The 22,728-nt window shown below is 48.1% G+C and overlaps 3 protein-coding genes across 6 annotated transcripts in view; 1 reads left to right on the top strand and 2 right to left on the bottom strand.

Annotated features, from left to right (window-relative positions):
- The window catches only part of CHCHD6 (coiled-coil-helix-coiled-coil-helix domain containing 6), a 101,747-nt gene extending 101,056 nt beyond the window's left edge, over nt 1-691 (bottom strand). For all 3 annotated transcript variants that reach the window (XM_090148223.1, XM_090148224.1, XM_031607619.2), the window contains exon 1: nt 533-691. In XM_090148223.1, the coding sequence (XP_090004349.1) occupies nt 533-622 (90 nt within the window). In that variant the 5' untranslated portion in view covers nt 623-691. The remainder of the gene's footprint in view (nt 1-532) is intronic.
- A 1,752-nt stretch (nt 692-2,443) lies between these two features.
- Nucleotides 2,444-16,959, bottom strand: TPRA1 (transmembrane protein adipocyte associated 1). Of its 2 annotated transcripts, none has more exons than XM_031607591.2 (11): nt 16,712-16,959; nt 12,565-12,767; nt 12,293-12,425; nt 10,445-10,531; nt 8,816-8,888; nt 7,746-7,825; nt 6,498-6,608; nt 6,299-6,359; nt 5,783-5,885; nt 5,073-5,153; nt 2,444-4,045 (listed from the first exon to the last, which is right to left on the bottom strand). In XM_031607591.2, the coding sequence occupies exons 2-11, from the start codon at nt 12,741-12,743 to the stop codon at nt 3,811-3,813; spliced, it is 1,143 nt and encodes a 380-aa protein (XP_031463451.2). In that variant the 5' UTR covers nt 12,744-12,767; nt 16,712-16,959; the 3' UTR covers nt 2,444-3,810. The 2 variants fall into 2 exon arrangements, with proteins under 2 accessions (XP_031463451.2, XP_031463461.2); XM_031607601.2 differs by having other exon boundaries at nt 12,565-12,763; nt 16,712-16,840.
- Nucleotides 15,863-22,711, top strand: LOC116238114 (uncharacterized). Its single transcript, XM_090148543.1, has 12 exons — nt 15,863-15,880; nt 16,295-16,339; nt 16,496-16,857; nt 18,684-18,795; nt 18,934-19,077; nt 19,169-19,264; nt 19,521-19,645; nt 19,837-20,030; nt 20,164-20,197; nt 20,416-20,529; nt 20,686-20,804; nt 20,903-22,711. Exons 1-12 carry the CDS (start codon nt 15,863-15,865, stop codon nt 21,532-21,534), a joined length of 1,995 nt encoding a protein of 664 aa, XP_090004669.1. The 3' UTR covers nt 21,535-22,711.
- Nucleotides 22,712-22,728: the final 17 nt, after the last annotated feature.

The following is a 22,728-nucleotide window of genomic DNA, read 5'->3' as shown; positions in this document are numbered from 1 at the left end:
CTCACAGTGAGGGAGCTCTGCTGCTTTCCTCGCGAGGGATGGCATTAGAGGCCATACAGGAGTCCCAAAAGATTGCAGCCAGCACCCTTCTTCCATCCACCGAGCAGATGGCCATAGCATAAAACTGGAGATAAAACTTCCAGCCTACAGACGCACTAAGAGCCGCACCCGCCCAATTTCAACCTGAAAGGCAGTAGATATCTCAAAATAATTCTGTTCCATAGAAATACAGTGCGAACGGGCAGCGGGTGGGAAGGAAGAACCCAGAGCAGCGCCCTTCGGAGGCGAACCCAACAGAACGCAGCCTTCGCATTCAGCCTGAGGGCACGGCAGGCTGCGCACACACACAGCGCCCATCACCCAGGAACGGCGTCCAAAGGCGCACAGAAATACAGCGGCTGTGGACACACGGCAGCTCGGCGCGGAGCCGCACCGCGCACACGGGGCGCTGAGATGGGCGCAGGCCGGCCCGGGGCTGCCGCGTCCCCCCGAGCAAAGCCGTGCCCGGGCCCGCCGTCCCGCAGCGCCTCACCCTGATGCCCTGCAGCACCCGGACTTGCTCCCGCTCGTCCAGCCCGAAGGACACCTTCCTGCCGCCATGGCTGCTCTCGTTGCCCCCCATGCCGGCGGGGCGGCCGCTGGGGACGCCTCTCCCCCCGCGCCGAGCAGCGCCTCCCCTTCACCGGCGCCCGCCAACATCGCGGGCTCCCATTGGCGGGTGGCTCCGGGGCGACCAATCGCGTGGCGCCGTGCTGGCGGCGGGCCGCGGGGCACCATGGGAGCTGTGGTCCGACGGCAGCAGCCCGGCGGCGGGGACGTCCGAGCGCGTCCTGTGCGGACGCGGAACATCCAGAGCTCCCCGCTCCGCCTGGCAGACTGACCCGTCCTACCGCATAGTCCTGCAAGCGGCGAATATTTGCGTAATACCTTGGGGACTTTTCCCATTGCTGGAGCTCTCAGCGTGACAGAGCAGCATCAGCTGTTGGCGCTGAAACAGCTCATCACCATTCATCCCAAAGCCCTGAACGAGAAGCTACCTCCACACAGGCTTTTTCCTAAGGAAGAAACCTTGCCAACAGCAGAGCCCCCAGCGCTGGAGAGATGTGGGAACAGCAGGATCTAGTTACGGAGAACATCAAAGGCCTTCTCAACTGCTTATACCTGAACACCACTCTTTGCACACTGATCTGCTGTCCAAACTTCCAAGAAAGGAAAAATCTGTCTCTTGCAAAAAGGCACCATGTAACTCCATTAATATCTGCTAAGCTTGTTTTTTTAATTCTCCATAACACGAATCATTTAAGAAAGAAAGTATAACCGTTTATGCCAAACATCATTGTATTTCTTTATTTTACAAACAAAAATATACATTTATTCTATATTTAGACTCTTTACACACACCCCCACACACAACACACTTCTGCTCAAGGCCCATTGTGAATACAGCCCAAAGCCTTATATACACAGAAATACACCAGAAGGAAGGTCAGTCCATGACCCAGCACAGAAGCTCCCCAGCAACATGGGAAGCTCCAGAAATACTGGAGTCCTGCTGGCAAAGGACAGGGTGGACACACTGACCACCTGCACAGGTGATCTGCTTAGACATTCAAATCTTTCAGACCTGTCCAAGGCCAACAGACTCCAGGGAAGCTCTGCAGGTTTTCCCCACGCTTGCTAACAGCAGCTCAGGATCGGAGCCACAGTAAGAGCAGCAGCAGGGCAATTCAGGCACCACATCATCCATCGCTTTTACAATTAAGATGTGGCTGATGCAGATTCACAGCAAGAAAAAGTAGGAGCACAGAACACTTCTCTAAGTGGGAAGGACTGAGTTGGCCAGGCCAGTTGCTTGTCCACCCCTTCCATAGTCATTTCAGCAGGGGAAATGTGAAAGGCTAGACACTCCAGCTCTCACACATGGAAGTTTTTTTTCTTCACTTGATAAGATTAAAAAAAAGTTCGTGGAATTTTAAAAAATTTATTATTAATGGTGTCAATGCTACCCAGAAGCCTGTAGGGCAAAGTCCCCAGGCTGCAGAACTGAGAAGCTGCTCTGCTCGTTAACAAAATAAAAGATAAGTGAAGGGCCTGCATAGTTTTGGCAACCAACAGGAACCTTGTGTTCTTACCTAATCTGTTTCTTGCCCTACAGTGGGAAATGCATTCACTGCATACACTCATGATTCTAAACTGATACCCCCATGCTGCACCCTGCATGATGATTTCCCAAGAACTCTTACCCCACTATTCTTTTTCAGGAACAGCAGTGAGCTGGGGCAAGAGATGCACAGTGCTGAAATGTTTCAAATTTCCTTCTTTCTACTATTTCTAATATCACCTACAGCAGATCTCCACTTACACAGATGACTCAGGTAGGTTCCCTAAAACTGACTTCCCCAGAGCTAGAAGAATAAACCTCTTCATCCTTGGACAGCACAGTCTGTCTCAGAAACCAGTTTATTGCAGCTATCAGCTCAACAGTCCCTGAATTGGAACAAACTGTCTTGGAACTGCACATCAAACAGCTCTGACAACAGTCCCTATTCCATTGTGGAAGAGACTAAGAAATTCCAGATAGTTTTTAAATAAACCACACTTCACACACCTGTAAGTATTTTCAATGTATCAACATGAAAAGCCTATTAAGGTCATTAGAAGTCTGGGGATCTGAACTGCAACAGAAGAGGACACCGCCACAGAAGTTGTACCAGAGCATCCACCTCCCACCCAACCTAGAACACCAGCCAATTTGATCTTAAGATGCCTGTTGTGTTTGAGAACTCCTAGTCACTAGACACTGACAGCTCAGATTCATCAGCTTCTACTCTGCCTCAGGCATCTGAACATCTCTGAAGCCTTCATCAGCAGAGACAGCCTCTTCCTTCACAGCCCTCTCCATGACCCCACCTAGAGCCATGAAGCATGGTGCAGATGTAACACACACCTACTGTACATGCTGTGTTCTTGAAACTTCACCCCACTTCAGTGCTGTTACTGAGATGTTCCCGTGAGCTCAGATGAACAGCAGCATAGCCTCCACAGAGTCTTTCACAGCTACTTCAGCTCAGCTGGGCAGCAGCTGCCTGTCCTGCCTCCCTATTGTTCTGTCAGCTCACACAGGTGCTGCGAGATACCAGCCATGCTTCCCAGAATATCAGAATACACTGGGCAGCTCACTTCTCTTCACACCTCTTTTCTCCTTCCTACACACTCTGAACACAATCCTTTTAACTCCTAACAATTGCAATTCACAGTTTTCATTAGCATTAGCTGAAACCAGAGATGAGTCCAACTCAGCAGCTTTGCCATTTAGACATATCTATTGCCACCTATCCATGGTTGTGATAAGATCCAGACAACTGTGCTGCCTGAGAAAGCCCAGGAACACCAACTTTGGTTTAAACCAAACTCTCTCCATATGTGCAGAATACACAGTCAAATAAACTGCTTCTAAATGACATTTCCCTTAGTTGGCAGACAAGTGCTGTCAGTCACTGAAAAGCAAGAGGTGCCAGTCAGGCCTGTCCTTCTGGGCCATATTCACATCTGGAACACACAGAATCAGGAAGGTTCAGTGTTTATAGGTTTATGAACAGGACTGTTCTAGATTGTTCTCAGGCAGTGACGGGAAATATTCTTTCCAAAAAGGCTGCCAACTTAGTTCCACAATAGGTTTCAGAAATCCTAAGGAAAAGAGGAAAGCCACAGCAGATAGTGATGAACAAGTTTCCAGTGGATATCCTAACATCCTCAGTATCAGGAAGTTTAAGGGAAAATGAGGCATCGGATGCAGGGGGGAGCCCTGCCTTAGGCATTGATAGCTTTCCAACGATCACTGTCTATGCTGTTGATGCTGCCCACGTGATACGGCATAGAGGCCACGTCATCCAGGTAGGCTGTGGTATCAATCTGAGTGCTTGAGTAGAACCCAGAATCCATTCCTTCCTTCTTGGCAACAGCATAAGCATGGGGTAGGTGCACATCCACATCTTCAGGTTCATCCACCTGACACTTGTAGGAGAAAAGGATCTTCGGCTCAGACCTAGAGTCATTAAGGATTTAAAATACATGTTTAAGCAAAATATCTCATAACAGCCACTTACCCTGAACTGAAACTTAGTAGCACCGAAACAACGTGTATTTAAGTGTTAAAGAACTTTTCATATTGCTTTCAGTCTGGATATAGTCATAGTGGAATAACTGCAATGGAACAATGCTAAATGTAGCTTTGGACTAGGCTGCCTAGGGGAAATAAAAACAGCAGTCCTGCCATCGGTGTCATAAGCATGTTCTCCTCTTTCCAAGTTCTAAGTTACTGAGAGCAGCATCCAGGCATCACTGGACTTCACAGCAAACAACAAAAAGATTCCATTTCTCATTCCATCCGTGTGCAACAGGAAAATCAAAATACAAACAGTTGCAAATCAGTACTTTCTATTTCTATCTCCAGATACTGTTCTGATTTCAGAAGACATCAGAAACATTTTGATATTTTAGGAGTACTTTCTATTTTTAGTTATTCTAAAGCCTGATTGATGTCTCTTGCTCAAGGACAATAAAACATACAGCTTACACCAAAGCACTTCCTACCAACATGCATCTCCCTGAGTGGCCACACGGCGGCACACCCAACCCAGTAATCAACACTGGACAGAGCTTTCAGCTGGTGACTCGGCCCTTGTATAGGAACCCTGACCCAAGGGCTATTTAACCAGCAAACCTCCTAAAAGCCCACTTGGAGCCAGCTTAATCTGTCACGACTCAGTCCCTCACTAACCATTTAGTTACTGATTTCAGCAGCAAAACTTTGCACAAATAGGATGTAGACACTGAAGTGACAGAGAGAGGTGCTTGAGGGAAATACAACTATTAGCTCTACTTTGTACACAAGGGAGCCTCAGGTAGAAGTGGCCAGTGCAGGACCACAAAAGAAAATCAGTAAGCCAGGAATGAAACATTGGCTCCCTAAATGGCATTCCAGTCATTGCTTTTATTCTACAGATGGAAAACAATCTGGGACAGCTCAAATAACAATAGATACTCTCAAAACCCCTGTTCCTGCTACTCACCCAAAGAAGCCTTTCAGGAATGCCACATAGATGAGAGGTGCAAAGAAGCTGAAGTAAAGGAATGTAGTAGCATCAACACAGCTGTCAAAAGGAAAAGAGAAGATGAAGGTATTTAGGACTCAAACAATACAGCTAGATAACCCCAACCACATCCATCCAGAAGAAATGATTCTATTTCCCTCAAAAGCAGGCAAGCAGAGCACAAACCTTGTGCTAAACAAATCTGAACTGATGCAAACTAAAGACATTGCCGTGAAGATGTAATTGCTCCTAGACACTTTGAAAGGGAACCACATCACATCCCAGGATCTGACTCAAAAAAATAAGTCTCAGTGCTCCCAGTTTTGACTCATGGAAGATGACTGATCCCTGAAGAATGAGACTCCAGATATGACTAGAAGTATCTCTGTTACTTCTAGCAAACAGACTATTTGCTTACATACTATCTAAGAAACAAGCCAATGATCAGGCTTCAGTGGACTCACACTGTCACTCCTGTTCACCACCTCAAGACCACTGTGGAACATGCAGCTCCAAAGACCCCCACAAATGTGAGTTTCCAGACCATTTTATTTTTTTTCCCATGAAACAAACAATAGCTTTATTCCTCCTTAGGAACACTGTAGAAGTTTGTTTTCTTGAGACATTGCTGAAGGACACAAATGCAACATTAGAAAGCAGGTTGTAGACTCCTTCCCCAACATACATACCACAGTCCTTCTATGATATCCACACAGAGAAGAGCACTGCCCAGACCCTGCACCAGATTCAGCACTGCCAGGATCCCAGCATAAACATAAAAACTCTTCCTGGCTGTGAGAAAGACACGGACATAAAGATGAAGCTCAACCTCATTAAGTACCAGCACAGTGCAAACAGTAGGTTCTGTTCAATAGCAAACCCAATGTATAAACAACAAGATGCTGAGATGCTTAAACTCTTAGCAGTTAAAACCAAATTTTTCTATTCCATGCTGCCAGGACTGACAGGTATAAAGGATTAAACATATCCTCCTGCATGTGTATGCATGCAAACACAGAAAATGAGTTCCGAAAGCACATGGCCCTGGCAACACATGCAAAGACATGGTAGACAAAGTATTCCACAGCTGAGACAGAAGGATGTATCCATAGCACAGCCACATACAGGAGCTTCTTACTCCCCTCACTTATTTTTTTATCCTGGTGCTGCCCCACTTACATGATGGAAACACTACAGTCACTTACAGGGCAGAGAAATCCGGTCTTTAAGAGGAGTTTTTGGAAGGATCACCACAAAGGAATAGACCTGTTGGGACAAAAGAAAAAAAGAAGATTGTTCTGTGACTCAGAAACCCAGGGGCTTATTATACTCAAATCACCCTCCTTGTCCCATTCAGAAAATACAAAGAGGCTGTCAAAATGTCAATACATGCCTCATACTCACCAGAAAGAAGAAACAAGAGCTGGCAAGCCAGAAGTGTCTCCCTCCATGGCCATAGATGTTGAAGTCTTCAGCTGAGAGGTGAGCATCAGGGTACAGGATTTCCAAGGTCCCCTAGGAAAGAAATGGCACCATCACAATACTGTTATAGTCAGCATCCTCATTACAGTGGCTGTCAGTATAAAAGACTACGTTCAAAGTTCAAATAAAAGTTGTCTCTGCCACCTGAAACACAAATTTTGCCCTGCTTAGGCCAAGTTATGTTCACCCAGGAGAAGAGGAAGAAACAAAACAAAACATGAGGGGAACAAAGTGGCAAGAATCAGTATCTAAACGAAAACAGTATCAGTGATATTCCAGAAAAAGAGAGAGTGAAAAGAGGAGAGTGGACACAGCCCTCTGTTTCAAACAGTTTCATTCCAATCTTCAAAGCACACCTTCCCTGCTGTACCCAGAATATAAATGCCTGCATATGTGTAACAGCTGGGAAAGGAGACTGTCTCCTTCATTTAGATCTCTGAAAAACAATTAAGAACAGAAGCTACCATACAGACAGCAGAGCAAAAAAAAACCACTTCTAAGCATCGCTGAACCCAGATCCAGTATATCAAGTGTTTGAGCTGTAGGTGCCCAATTAAGTGTCATGTGGTAATGATCACCTCACTGCCACTGCACACAAGGGTCTGATCACCAAACAACTGTCTGTTATTCTGGTACTGCCACAAATAGAGGCACAAGGCTGGCCACTTAAGTATTAATGAGAAGAACAACACCAGACACACACTGCATTGTCCAGAGAGATAGACTGAGCTAATAAATGGAGCTAGCAAGCCAGCTGCTAGTTTGAAGGGAAGCAAGAGCTCTCAGCTCAAGAGAAGGAGACAAGCAGCACAGCGCCTGATGAGCACACTTGGGCTGTCTCCATCTAGTTTGCATTGTACTTGAAGCTAAACTCAAAATTTGTGGCACACATGAGAAACTCTAACTCTTGTTCCAAGATTTGTTGGACAAAACTATCCATCTAAATTCCCTCCTTATTTCTTGACCCTGGCTGAGCCATTCACACCATGAAGAGGACAGTGTGATATGGTCTAGTGTATACTCTGGGAATCCCCATACATTACCACAAGAACTCAGTCTTTCCCCACAGCCTAGTCCAAAGAGCAAAGCTGCTACTTTTCCCCACATTCCAGACAGGAGCCCCACAGCTGACTTCAAGCCAATTAATCTCTTCTGCTCTATCGTACTCACCTGTGTGACAGAATATGCTAGAGACAGCACTGTAGTGATTGCCAGAACACGCTTCACACTTGACTTGCTCTCCAAATGACCTGGAATTAAGGAACACAGGTTGAATCAGGATGTGCTAAAAATCAGTTCACCCCAAAACAAATATAATAAAACATCTGCATTTCCAGAGGCCCTCAAAGGAAGCTTGAAGCTCACTTAACCCTTGTTAACTGCTTCCACTTGGAGAGCTGATCCTTTAAAACACAAAACAAAACCTGTAAAACAATAGGTTTTAACTTGCTTTCCTCCTGCCCACAGTAATATACAGAAAATAAACAAGTTTTTTCACTGGGGTTATGAGGCCAAAAAAAAAAAAGCAGGCACAACTCCATTACCAGCTACACAGACAGACTGCAGTTTCTTTTCAGGAAAAAGTAGTGATGAGAGACTGGGTCAGAGGAGGGAAAGCCTAACATAAACTAGAAATATTTACACTGGGACATGATGGAGCAATCAATCTCCAAAAGTTCCTTCCAAACTAAATTACTTTATGATCCCACAAAAGTGGAGAGAACCAGTGTTCACATCTCAAGTGCAGACGTGGCAGAGACACCTACTAAATTCCCTCACCCCCACAGCAAGATGTACTCCAAATAGTATTTTCACTCATACAACTGAATGCAGAGTGACAAAGGTACAGCTAAATGAATCAAATGAAGCCAGGATAGAATAAAACTAAACAATGGTGAGGCGATAGATGTATCCTCAAACACAACTATCTTAAATAAGATGTGTTTTATGCAAAGACCAGACAACTGATCTCTGTATAAAGGTCTTCTTCACATGTTGCACACTCCTTCACCAAATGCAAAACAAATAAAGCACAAATAAACCCTGAAACTGTACAAATTGCAGAACTGTAAATGTAGCCAGGCTTTCAACTGTTACTGACAAACTGTCCAGTTTGTCTTCTGTCTTTATCCTGCCTTCTGTATTTATTCTATTAATATACACACTTACAGATGTGGTCTCTGAGGAAAAGAAGGGAATAGGAAACATTCATAGCACACAGTAAACCTCCTGACACTTACCAAAGGCAAGGCCTAAAATCACCACGCTCAGCTCGATCGCCAGAAGGAAGAACCTTGTGATCTCCCACAGGATCTGAGGTATAAAGAAACCAGACAAACATGATTAGAAGGAGCCAGAAACCAGTTACAAGTTAACACAGAAACTTCTGTTCTCTATCCCTGAGGATGGCTGCCTCTCAGTGGAACAGGCTATTTCCACAAATCTTCCTCATGCTCTGTAGTATGTTTATTTTACACTTGCCTCAAGCTCTGACCTTGCCTGGACAGAACAATTGTGAGAGCAAACAGCATGCCTGCAGGGACACAATGCAGCCATGGTCTGCCATACTTACAAATCTGTCTCTTGTCATAGATGTGCACTTTTCACTGCACCACCAAGAAGCAGCAACACAAAATGATCTTAAAGCTATAACATCAAACAGTGCCAATCCCTACAGTAGTAAATTCTAAAGTAAAGACTGAATAAAACTTTTGTCCTCCTTCAAAGACAGTGGGGTCCCCAAATTCAAAGCATATTCAACCCTGCATTTAATAGCTTCCAGTTTGTCATTTTCATTCCCCTACTTTATTCGGTGAAACAAGACCAGATAAACAGCAGGTCAAGTGACTTTCCAGAAAGTCATGCAATAAAGCAATGTCAAACCTGGGTACAAGAACCCAGATTCTGGCTTACTGATCCTTTTTCTCCAAGTTCCCACTGGCACTGATTTGAAAATACACAGATAAGAGGCAAGTGATAAGATGCTTTTAACACAATAGGAACATGTATATGAGAAAAAGAAAAAATAATAGGAAAGGCTTCTGCAGGAAAAAATTAACATAGTGTCTGTCTTTCTGCACTTCTCAGCAGTACCAACAGAGCTGAGAAAAACAACCTCTCATCTCTTTTCCATTATTCAAGTCCTGAACTTTTGTCTATTCAACAAATGTGAGTGAAAATGTTACAAACATCCAGCACACATAACAAGCAGTGCCTTAAAATGCTCTGGCAGGTAACATTAAAGGGAAAGGCAAAACAACCATACAAATCCTCAACATAAAGGCAGAAGATTCATACTCCGCAGGTGGCTCTTCTCCCTTCAGCACCTCAAGATCAGCAGAGCTTTTTGTTTTAGGTAACACTGTTGCAACTCATGATTACAAAGGAACAGCACACACAAGGCTATTTCCTGTTTGTAAAGAGTTCACCCTGTGCTCAGAGTAACTGCAAGGACATTCAGCTATCAGTTCAAAAAGGAAAAGTAGTTTTATTTGCTTTCAATACAAGAAAAGTTTAGTATTTTTCCAAGAGCCCTTCAAACAGAGCAAGAGCATCAAAAGCAACACTTTGCCTATCTACTAAAGGTATCTGAATGTTTGTTTAGCTCTTGCAAGGCAGAGCCTTCTATCTCTGCAACAGGAAAGCTTTACCACCATCTGTGTCTCTGAACTAGGAAGTCCATTGTTTTACAGTCTTAGAGGTTGTGACTGCTTAGATACAGCTAGCGGAACAAGATTTCATAGTAAACAGCTATGAGCACTGCAAATAAGAACACATTCTTCTTGCAAGCAAGTAAATGGGAGGCAGTAGCAAAACACTGTGGCCAGAACTACACAAAGCAGAGCCTCCAGAACAAGCACTGTACCTACCTTATCAGCAACTGTGGCAGCATCAGAGGCACTCACAGTCATGGAGACAACAGCACGGGCAATACCAACTAAAGCCACCACAAACACCTACAAGAAAAAAGTAGCAAAAATAGCTCAAGTCAAAAGGCACATATGCAGCAGTGATCAGATACCTTTTTGGAATTCTATTTCCAGGCCAGCTTTGAAGCCTGATAATGTGCACTGAGGACTTTAAATAACATACTTGAGTTAATTTCCCAAAGGCTTGTCAGGTACAGAAATACTGGCTTAGAGTTTATGAAGGTGCACATTTCTTCAGCTATCAGATTGAACACTCCCTTACAATGATGCTCTTACAGTCATTCTCCCCACCTTTCAGTTCACTGGGGGCAATCAGATGAAAAATACATCTCTCCAAATTAGAAAATCAAGTGCTTGGTATGACTGAATAACCCAATGCCATCAGATAACAGAAGCCACTTTATACCAACTACCACATTTCAGATCTGTGATAAAGCTGAAATCCACACAGTTGTTTTTTTCCCCACTCCACAATGGCAATGCTCAGGAATGCAAAAGATAAGGCAATACAGATAACAGCTTTAAAGCATCTTAGCCTCCTGCACAGTGCAGTATTAAGATACCACCTCATACCATTTAAGTCTGACACCACAGAGCTCAGCAAGGCTAATCCACCAGTCGCTGTGCTGCCACAGCCACACTATGCAATCAAGAGCTCAGTTGGACAAATCCACCCTGTGCTGGGCAGACCTACTCTCTGAGAAAACAGATTTTTCCAGACACAATTCTCCAAGCTACAGGCTTAGATATACTAATGATGAAGGTATGAAACAGTCATATCTAACACAGAATGAAAAGTACAATCTGATTTCAAGATGGATGAAATCAACCAATAAGCCATCTACAGCAGAATGCTTCCTCCTTAGAGAAAAAGAAGATGCAAACAACTCAAAGAATAACAATGTGACATTCCCTTCTTGGGTGGAAAACTTGGACAAAACACTGATGAAAAAGAAGGGTCCTACAGAAGGGGGTTCTGGAGCAGCAACAACTCAGGAAGCAAAAAGGGTGTTTTCCTCTAAACAGGGAGAAAATCTTACAAAGCTATCAGCTTAGCTTTAATCACTGACTCCACAAGAAAGCATTCCTTCAGAATGTGACAAACAACTGCCTGAGAGGAAATCCTCACTGAACATACTTACCCTCATTTCCAGAAAACATAATCCAGAAGATCAAACTGACTGAAAAGCACTTTTCTCTAAGACTGTTTCATCACTTTCTACTTCTCACACTGTTTTGAAAGAGCCAACAGCAGTCAGCTCACTTTTTCTTCCCCGTGGTTTCTGAAGAGTTTTGTTTCTCTAAGACTTTAGAATGAGCTTTTTATTGACCTTCCCTGTATAACTGGAAATGTGAAAGACGACGTAAATTCAGACAGGAAACTGCTAGTAGTATTTTTTAATTTTGTAGCAGTTGTGTATGTGAAGAATAATGAAGAGCTCCGTACATTAACTCAGTGAGATAATGGTTTTGTGTCACATAACTTAATGCAAGAAACAAGGAAAATACAAGATGCTGGATTCCAAGACAACAACAAACAGAAGAAAGTGTGCAGGGAAAAAAAAAAAAAATCACCATAGAAAAAAATCCACCATATCTAGATATGGACATTACCAGAAGCTGAAAAGTAGAGTTCAGGCAGCAAAAAGTCTATTCCTGGTAGTACACCTTCAAATCTTAGACCTGGTCTAAGCTCTCTCTCTCTCTCCACTTGTTCAGTTATACTTTTCAAGAGTGGTAATAAAAAACACTCCATCAATCAGTTCAAAAGCACACAGCAGTACTCACTAGTATGTAGAATGTAGTGAAGATTGGGCTGGAAGTGACCCGGATTTTGGCCCTGGCAGAGGGCAGCTTCCAGAGAAGAAACATAAAGAAAAGCACATTGGGAACCAGGAGCAAAAGATCCCAGTAGCGGACTCTGCAAAAAGTAAATAAAAAAGTTTCATCCTGTTCTGCAGCATCTAGAAGGCCAGGTACCAGCCCAGCCCCTGCTCACCCAAATGCCGAGAAAGCAAGGATCCCAGAGTCAGGCTGTGATCCCATTTTGTCTTTCTCACCTGGACTTCCCAATGTCCTCATAGAGCAACAGCAGGCACTTATGTGGCACCGTGACGTTCGTGCCATTGATTGCCTGCGCTGTCGTTGAAGGCAAAGTTGTCACATTATCCAGTGCTGTCACCAGGGCAGTAGAGCGTGTGATGTTGTCAGACAAGGAGAATCTCATCATGGACATCATGGACTGGAATATCCTGCCTCCTTGCTAGTTCAGGTCAAACGTGGCACGGGACAACAGCAGCAGAGAAAAGAGAACATTAAATCAGTTGTGAGTCAGAGCTAAAAAAGCATATCCCTTCCATTAGGCCCCCACACAACTGCTTCCTGCTTGTTACAGCAAATTATTATAATCAGAAAGACTGCATTACACAACAGAATAGCACCTGCCTTCACTCTGCACACAGCCACTAGGGTAGACAGTACAAAATCAGCATCTTGTATCAGAGTAAAATGCACCTTCAAATCAGTGATTACTTGAGCCTTGGCAGACTGATAGAATAAATCAAAACTCAGCAGCAATACATGGCGTCACCAGACAGATAAAAATCCTGCTGCATCAGAGCATCAATTATTCTACATCCCAAGCCCAAGAAGTCAACAAATTAATTTCTACAAAAGTAAAGTGAAGGCTCGTAACTAAAACCCATTGCTGTTACCAATCCTACAGTCAGAGCCCCGCATACTTTTACCTGTAGGGACTGTATGTACTATATTCAGAAATCAATATCAAAAAAGGCAAAAAAAAAAATCAGCATTTTTCTCTCTGCAAGATCCCAGAACTATTCTGATTTTAAGCAGAAAGTAAAGATGTATAAAGTTGGCATCTTCCTATAACCCTACTAGCATAAGGTTCTCCATCTTCTTCACACCCCTCTATCCAGGTCACATTGCACTTCTCAGATACCGACCAGCACTTGGATGCACACTGGGAGTTCACAAACCCAGACCCAGAAGCTGTCCCTACCTGATGTGTTTTTCTTCAGGTTGAACTCTTGGGCACCAAAGAGCTCTGAACTTAAAATGAATTGTGGTGCTTAGCTTGTTTGCCTGCCCTGTCTTAGCCCTCTCCAGGCACCTGGAAAAAGGACAAGAGAGAGCTTCCCATTCTCCTGATGAGGTGTTGTTTCTAAATTGCCTGCCCTGAGAGAACATTATTATCTTTTCTGCCATCTGCCCACCCCCAGGCCCTACACTGCTGTATTATTAGCTGTCCTTACAGAAGATGAAGAGAAACTCTGTTCTCCATTAAACTCCACATGCTTCGTGTCCAGTGGCTTTGTAAATGTTGTAGCAGTAAAAGTAACAGCTGCAGTTTCCCTGTTGATTCCATGGTCACCTTAGAAGCTTGGATGAATGCTGGCTGTAGAGCAGAATTAGAGTTTGACTAGTAAACTTACTCCTTATTCAGTGTGTCACCTTGTGCAGATCCTCCCCCTTCTTACCCTAAAGTAGGAACTCTCACCACTAAATAAGCTTGACCAACAATGTGCTGAAGGAAAGGTCTCATCACATCCCCCTGCACCTTCCAAGGACGTGGCTGCAGATGACAGATTGAAACATCTCTACCAACTGCCATCCCAAAAATGCACATAGCCAGAGACAGCACTGTGCACTGCCCTCTATCCAGGATTCATCTTCAAAGAAAACATCTCCCCCCTGTCTGAATTTAACCCTGGCTGGCATAGCAAAACTAACAGCCTCAATGCCAGGAGTCAGCAAGTCATCTCCCTGGTAGGTATGGGATGACTCAGGTCAGAAAGAACAAGCAGCACAGCCCTGTGCCACCTCTGGAGCTTTCAGAGCTCAGTAGCACTTTCCCTACAAACTGCCCAGGTCTCCAGGGCACAGAGTTTTCTTCAGAGGCTGAGATTTGTCTTAAGTGTCCTGAGGACAGGGGGTACCCATGCCTCTCCCAGCTAACAAACCCTCCATTTGATTCACCCACGTTGACAGATACTCACTGGGATGAGATTCTCTTGTGCAATTGCCATATGCTGTGCTGCACAAGAGACGTCATTAAATAAACACACAGACCTGGAAAGATCAACTTTGTGCTGAGATGGCAATATCTGTGCCAAATAATCTCAGTTCTAGTGGGGGTTCCAGCAAACCACCTCCACACTGCAGAACTCCCCAGAAGTGTCTTCTCTTCCTTCCAGTAACTCAATGCTTTGACACCATTGAGGATTTCCTGTAAATAACTTTGCTTCATTCTTCTCTTCTGAAACACTTTCACTGACCTCTGCATCTCAGTAGCAGCAAAGACAAATACATTCATATTTACCAATGCAGAAGAATTTTTTATTTCTTCTGAAATTTAAAAATGCTGGGAAAGGATAGAAAAAAACTCTCAGAGCATGGGGAGAATTACATCAGCTGTGAATATCACACCTCTAACTGCTTCTGGGACAAAGAATTTGACCTGGGAAATCCAAGTGAAAAGGGTTTGATTATAAAGCTGCAGACCTACATGGAAAAACAAACATGTTCTCAGAAAAAGAACAAGGAGACTCCAACTTTTTTCCCTAGAATCCATCACTATCACACAACAGCAGTGAGCTGCTGATAAGGAGAGGAGTTGGCCACATGCAACAGTCAGCCCCAGTCACAAGGTTTCAAAGGGCAAAGCAGAATTGAGATTACCTCCATGCCAGGCTGCTCACTATGGCCTGGTGTTAGTATCCTACAAAGGCAGAGCAGCAAAATACCCAACATGCTATCAAAGGGCAGCCAGAGCCATCAGTCTGACAGCACACTTTGTGCTTTTCTCATAGCCAAAGGCTACAGAGAGGATGTTGAGAACTGCCCTGTTCTGGTTGAGGCCACCAGCAACAAACCCACAGCAAATGCATGGGAAACTGATGCCAGGGAAACAGTTTGGATTCATCACACCCAGCACCACTGCTCCCTGCTGCACTTTCCAACCCGTGCCCCAGCTCATCTGAACTAACCCGGTCAGCTGAGCATAGCCCAGGGATCACTCACCACACCCTGCCCACAGCTGCCAGCTCAACCCACACAGAGGAGCTGAAGCCACCCCACAGCCACACATCAGCACCCCACACCCCAGCCCCAGCCTTCCTTCTGACAGACAGCCTGAACTGCCATACACAAGAAAATAAAAGGAAAAAAAGAGTTTGCTATGTTACAGCTGAAGTGAGCCTGGTGTGGCTGAGCAGTGTTTCTCAGTCCAGGCACTGAGACACAGTGCTGGAGGGGGCTCAGCTGCACCTCCTGGGCAGGCAGCTGCCTCTTACCAAGGGGATTCTGCTTTTTGGTTCAGGACTCATAGCGTAACCAATGAACGCTGAGGCTCAGGTTACCAGCAGTTATCTGCAGTCTCAAAACTCAACCTCATGGCGGTGGTCACACACCTACCAGAGTTCCAGGTTTAATAAAACCGACTGCTCTCCTTCTTCCTGAAAACAGCATTGGAAAGCACAGACCACATCAGGGCTGGTATCACTCCCTACAATTCCGGATGTGAGTGACAGAGCGCTGCACTTAGCAGATTCCTGCTTAAATGAAAGCATTACTCCAATAGGTTACATAGCCTTAAAGGAGAAGGGGAAACCTTTTTTCTTCACTCCCTTTTAAAGACAGTTGTTCAGATCTCCCCCAGGATCAAAGCCATCGCCATTCACATTGCAGTCTCAAACAAACAGGTGGCACGTCTGTCCTGACAGGGCTCAACTCCCTTCTCTCCAACTTTCATTATCGCTTCTGCTTCAGGACAAAACTCTACAAGAGAAGAACTACAGCACTAAAAGAGCACCGGTAACCCAAACAGGACAGAACGCCAAGCTCGGGAGCAAGCCTGGGAACACGATATGCTAGTTTCCTGCTCTTCTTCCAGGCAGAAGAAGGAAAGGAGCAGCACGGGGACGCTTCACACGAACAAGAAAGTCCACCCGCTGTAAGGGCAGCTGACAGAGCGCCCAGAGCGACGCAGCCGCGGACACAGGCCGCGAGCACAGCGCGGCGCCGAGGCCCGAGCCCGGCCGGGACAGCGGGGAGGCGGCCAGGAAAAGGAAGACGGAGCCTAAACCCCCGCGCCGGGCCCCCGAGCCCCGCACCGCCTCAGAGAACCGCAGCCAGGCCCGGGCCGTGCCCCCACAGCCCCCCCACCGCCGCCCGACCCGCTCCTACCCGCCGCAGGACGCAGCCCGCCCGGCCCGGCCTTCCGCAGGCGGCGCTCAGTCGCAGGGGCCCAAACCCGCCATGCCAGGCCCGGCACCACCGCTCCGCTCCGCTCGGCCGGGGAGCGCCGCGCAGCAGGGCGGGCAGATGGCCGCGTAAGGCAGGAGCAGCGAAGCACAGCCTTTCCGCCTGAGCCCAGCGGAGCCGCTCAAAGGGGAGCCCCAAAACAGCCCAACCCCGGCTGCTGGAGAGGCGGAAAGAAATCGAGGCGCCGGCCTATGGGAAGCGGCGGGAGGCGGGGCTCGGCGGGCGGCCGCCATTTAAGGGCTCGCGGCGCGGACCGGCGCTCCGTGCGATGAGGGGCAGAGCTGTGTGGGGCGTGGGGCTGCCGGCTGCTCTGATGGAGCTGAGGCTTTGTGTTTGTACCGCGATGTTAGAACGATGCCTGGAGAAGCCGGCGTGTCCCTTCTCGTTCGTCGTTGCTCGGGTTAATGATGCGTTGTGAACTTGTAGTGCTGGCTGCTTGCAGGTCTGTGCTCTGAGAGTCGGTGGGTACAACGTGTCTGAGTTACAGCAGGGGCACCTCTGCTCAAGAAGAAGCTGACTGTTCTGGCTAAAATATCTCCAAGAATGGGAGATATGTCTTCTAGCCTCTACCCCCAGGCTTTAACTTTCACCTCCCACATGGCTGTGTCTGGTGGAAACATGGCTGTGTCTGGTGGAAAGGTTTTGCTTCCTAATTCACCTGTTCATTTCACCTGACTTCTCTGAGGGAGTAGCCCAGCAGATGTAAAAGCTGTCTCTCAAACAGAAGAATGCTCTGTGCCATCCGTCTAGCCCTGTGGATGAAGGTGGCAGGGCTCGCTTGGTGGGTCCCTGCTGTATCACAGGTGGAAGCAAGACAAAGGGTGATACTTAACAGCCTTGGCAGAACCCTAAAGGAGAGCTGTCACTTGGTGCTATACCTGCTGCACTGTTGTCTTTTGGCACCGAAGCCTCACCTGACTGCAGGTTTCTAAGATAATATTACGCTCTCCTGTCACCAAATTCCATTCATATATGACACCTGTCTCTCTAAAAATCTAAAATTTTCAGCTTATCAGCCTACTGGACAGAATGCTTGTAAATGGAACATCCACACTATGTTTCTTGGTCCAATCATTTAGAGAAATAGCAAGACTAGACGATCTTGTAGGTCGTTTCCAACCTTGTGATTCTATGATTTTATGTTTCTATGATTCTAAAGCCAAGGGCGTCCCGGTTTGTAGCGGAAGCGGTGCAGCCAGCAGGAGCAGGGAGGTGATCGTGCCCCTGCAGACGGCACTGGTAAGGCCTCACCTCAAGTGCTGTACTCTGTTCCAGGCCCCTCGCTACAAGAAAGACACAGAAGCCATGCAGTGTGCCCATGGAAGGGCAATGGGGCAGGAAAAGGTCTGGAACAGAAGTCCCATGAGGAGTAGCAGAGTGAACTGGGATTGTTGAGTGTGGAGGAGGCCCAGGGGAGGCCTCACCACTGCATATAACTCTCTGAATGGAGGCTGTAGTGAGGTGGGGGCCAGCCTCTTCTCCCAGATAACAGTGATGGGACGAGAGGAAATGGCCTCAAGTTGAGCCAGGGGAGGTCCCCGTTGGATGTTAGGAAGAACATCTTTGCTGAAAGAGCGGTCGGGCACTGGCACAGCTGCCCGGGAGCTGGGGAGTCAGCATCTGTGGAGGTGTTCCTGAACCGTGGGGATGGGGCACTGAGGGCCGTGGGCGGTGGGACTTGGTGATCTTAGAGGTCTTTGGCAACCATAGATTCTGTGATTCTGTGAATCGAGTCATTTATTGCAACGAGAGGAAATCAGCAGCAAACAACCAAAAAGTAAAGCCTTGAGAACATCGTGGAAACATGTAAACGCTTGACTGGGATGGAGCAGCAGGAGCAATGGTAGTGTTCAGGTGGGGCCAGGAGGGTGGATGTGTCACCCGGTACCTTCAGCAGCACCAAGACGCCGGTTTCCAGCGGGGCTGCATCCAGCGCCGGGCCCCTCACTCTGCACTGGCAGCAGGAGCCACCACCCTCCTGCTTGGGTGCCCTCAGCCCCTGTGAGGTGTGATGGCATCATGGAGGGTGGCACGGTCTGTGGCTGCCTGCTGGCACAGCTGGGCCTGCAGTGCCCCTTCCCCTCCACGGCCTCCAGCCCTGCCTCTCAGCGGGCACAGCTGGCACAGAGCAGTCCCTAGCATAGCCCCCAGGGGCACTCGGCCCCTCAAGGCGCTCACTGCTCTTCCTCTCTCCAGCGTGCGTGCTGTGTGGCCGTGTGGATGATGACTCCAGCATCCTTGGGCAGAAAGAAGAGCACAGTGGATTCTATTTCCATTTGTACTGTGTGGTGAGTTCCCATGTGGCTCCTGACACCTTCCTCCAACCAGTGATTCCCTCCTTTCTGCCCTAACAAGATCACGCTCTTTCCTCTTGTACAGAAAGCTGCCAGTGGTCTTTGTCAACCAGGAGCAGATAACAGTGCAAGCTTTTACTTAGAAGACCTGATACACACAGTGAGGCGGGCAGAGCAGAAGGTGAGCACTGGACCAGAGCAGGGAGCTTGGTGCCAGGACAGGAATGGCTTGCTTAGCCTGGTCAAAAGAAAGCAATCCCAGCCTTTCCAACCAGCTCCAGTTGAAATTCCTGCTCTTGCAGACGAGCCCTGTTCACTGGGCAGCTCTGCAGAGTACCACCCAGCCCTGCCCGCATCTTGTGCCCTCCCCAGAGGTGGGGGGCCCGCTGTGTGGGCCCCGCGCCTGCTGCTGATGGGGGCTGCTCTGCTCTTTCCAGCTCTGCTGCGTATGTGGCAAGAGGGGGGCCTTCATCACCTGTGTGGAGCCGGGCTGTGACCGCAGCTTCCATCTTCCCTGTGCCTCAGAGGGTGAATGCATCACCCGGTACTTTGGAGACTTCAGGTAAGGGCTGCCAGGCATTGCCTGTGAGCCTCTAACCACTCCTGTCAGCACCAGCCAAAGAAGCGAGGAATGCCTTGTGACACCTCCCAGCAGCCTCACACTGCCACAGTCAAGGCCTGGGGCTCATACCCGTTCCTCTGCCCTCCTCTCAGCACTTCTCAACTTGCCCATCCCTCCCATCTTCCCCCCAGGTCCTTCTGTTGGGAGCACCGCCCGCAGCAGGCAGTGGAGGCAGTGCCGGCGCAGGGTACGACCTGCATCATCTGCATGGACCCCGTAGGTGACAGCAGATCATACAGCACCATGGTGTGCCCATCTTGCCAACACACCTGGTTCCACCGGGCGTGCGTCCAGGTAGGAGCACTCCCCTTGCCCTGTGGGAATGGTCAGCGCTCAGCAGCACCAGGCCTGGCTCACACGCACGTTGCTTGTGTTTCTGCTGCAGAAACAGGCCCTGTGCGCAGGGATTTACTGCTTCCAGTGACCCCTCTGCAGAGACAGGGGCTGTTTTACGACAGACATGCTCACTGCGGGGATCCGAATCCCATTCAGGTTGGTGTCTTTCAGCCAGCTCTTGAGATGTGAGGGCACAAGAGCTGTCCTTGGCAAGGGACTGCACTGGCAGGCCTGGCCCTGCACAGCCATTAACATGGGTCTCAGCATCATTGGGAAGCTGGAACTGGGCATAGAGTGGGGTGGGGGGGATGCCATGGATCGGTTTTAGTCCCGAGGCAGTGAGTGATCATCATGTTCCCTCTCTTCCCTGGCAGAAGACCAACATGGGAGGACAACGATGCCTACGCATCCCTGAGAGTTAGGCACCAGTGCTGCAATGCCAGAGACTGCCTTAGTCCACACGGCAGGGATTGGGCAGAGAGAGAAGGGTGAGTTACCTCAGCAGCCTTCTGGGGCTCTGCATGGGATCCCAGCCTGGGATCACCACAGGCTGGGGGAGCATGGACTGAGCACCAGAGCTGTGCTAGGCCCTCCCTGGCTCAGATCACTTTGTCCTCATGGCCACAACCCGTTGGTTTCCCCAGGCCCTGGGAGCTGCTCGTCTGCAACTCCTGTGCTGCACAAGGGACTCATCGGCGCTGTTTCTACCTGAGTCACAGGACAACCAGGTGGGATTGCAACACCTGTGCTGGAGAGGGCACCGGTAAGAGGCAAAAGTCCCTCTGGCCCAGGAGGGATAGGTGCCTATAACACCCCAGTGCTATAGATCAACCTCGCTCACCATCCTGCCTCCCCTTACAGCCTCCAACACAAATTTGGACAGCGCTGGCCTCAGCACCACCACGCGGCAGGAACTGGGGCCATCCCGAGGCTCCAGAACCACCAGCCAGGCACCACCAGGGTCAGCTGAGTGTTCCCGTGTGCCTGGGAGCAGTGTCTGGTCCAGCCAGCGCAGGACAGACCGGAGGAGAGTGCGCCTGCATTTACACCGGGTTGAGAATACCTGCAATCAGCCCCGAGGGCGCCGTGGGAGCTGCCGTAATTCTGCCCCGATCGCTGAGAGCAGCTCCCTACGCTCTGCCAGCTGCAGGACATCAGAGTCCTCGAGGCACTCCCCAGAACTTGGCTACAACTGCCGGTGCAGACAGGGACAGCGGGCCCGGACACAAAGCCGCTCTCCGTTGCAGCGCCAGGCCCCAGATTCTCCAAGCCAGCCCCAAACACGCCGTGGGAGCAGACAGGCACCAACACCAAGTGCTGAGAGCTGCACCCACAGCTACACCACACCGAGAGCACCGGGGTGCTCAGGGGATTCCGCAGCGGCTCATGGCAGCCGGTCCCATTACTGCACTGTGAACAGTATTCTCATAATAGTCTGTGAGTCACAACTTTCCAATCAGAGGCTGAGTTCCTCTCCTACCTTCCATTTTTAGGAGGTTTTGTCTTGCGGGCTTAGCTTCTGGCTTTAGGGATATCCCATACCGTTTCAGCTGCTTTGGATCATTCTGGGATTTCAGTAGCCTGTCCCAGTGGATTTACAGCAGACAGTACTTCATAGGGGTCTACGATTTTATTTTTTTTAGCATTTATTTGCGCATTAAATTTGTTCAGTAAGTCTCTTGCAACTCAAGGTATCGGATGCTGAAGGATATACAAGAAATCCCAGGTAAACACCTGGTTTCCCATCCTCTTCTCAGCTGCCTTTATCCAAACAGAAAGTAAGGCCACATGTTTTTGGCTGTTGAGAAACCTGAGTTTAGCCAGCGTGTCAAAGCGCACTTCTTTGCTGTAGCAGAAGTTACCCCTGCACCCCTTGCTCCGGGTTCAGCCCAGGTATGGCTAACATCACAGCAATCTTGGTTTGTTGGTGGGCAATGAGTGCACACCTGGGGCCGGGCTGCCCTGCGGGAAGAGAAGGTGAATGCATCACCCAATACATCTAGTTATTCATGGTGTCTGTGCTGCTTTTCTGGTCACGGGTTTGTAGCAATACGTGATATTGAAAGATGTATGCATAGTGCACCTTTCAGTAGTTGCCACAGTGACTGAAATAGATACATACTTCTGTGCCCAGTGTTACAAAGGCTGCTCCAAAGGTGCTTCCTTCTGTACGATGATACTGGCCCACGGCATCAGAGGGGGATGTTGGTGGGATGGCAGTAGAGGTTGCACCTTTCTGCCAACAGTGAGCACAGTGACAGTGGGCTACTCCTGCTGCTGCAGGATTTTACGACTGTGGCATGCAGGCTGTCGACCACTGCTGATGAAAACGCTCAGCTAATTGTTGCAACTACATTAAAAAACAGTGTTTTGAAGTGGAAAATTTGATCTATTAAACGGTGTCGTTGAGCTCTTTGTAGTAGTTTTGAAGGATCAGCTGAGCCTCTGTGGGTCCCGACCCACACCCTTCATGTCAATGGGCCTAGCAGAAGAAACCCTGTCCTTGCATGACAGCTGCCTCAATTTACTGATAGGTTTAGCTGCCCAACGCAGCCCTACGAGAAGCTGAGCACTCAGCTCAGGCCGCTCTCGCCCGATCTCGCCGCGCTGCCCCCGGTTTTGCTCGAGCGGGAGGAAATTTGGTCATGCATATTCAGGAGGTGGGGCGGGGCTCGCGGCAGATATAT

Source organism: Phasianus colchicus, chromosome 11, assembly GCF_987193195.1.
Source record: "Phasianus colchicus chromosome 11, bPhaCol1.hap1.1, whole genome shotgun sequence".
Lineage (NCBI taxonomy): Eukaryota > Metazoa > Chordata > Aves > Galliformes > Phasianidae > Phasianus > Phasianus colchicus.
This window is presented reverse-complemented; position numbering and strand designations above follow the sequence as displayed.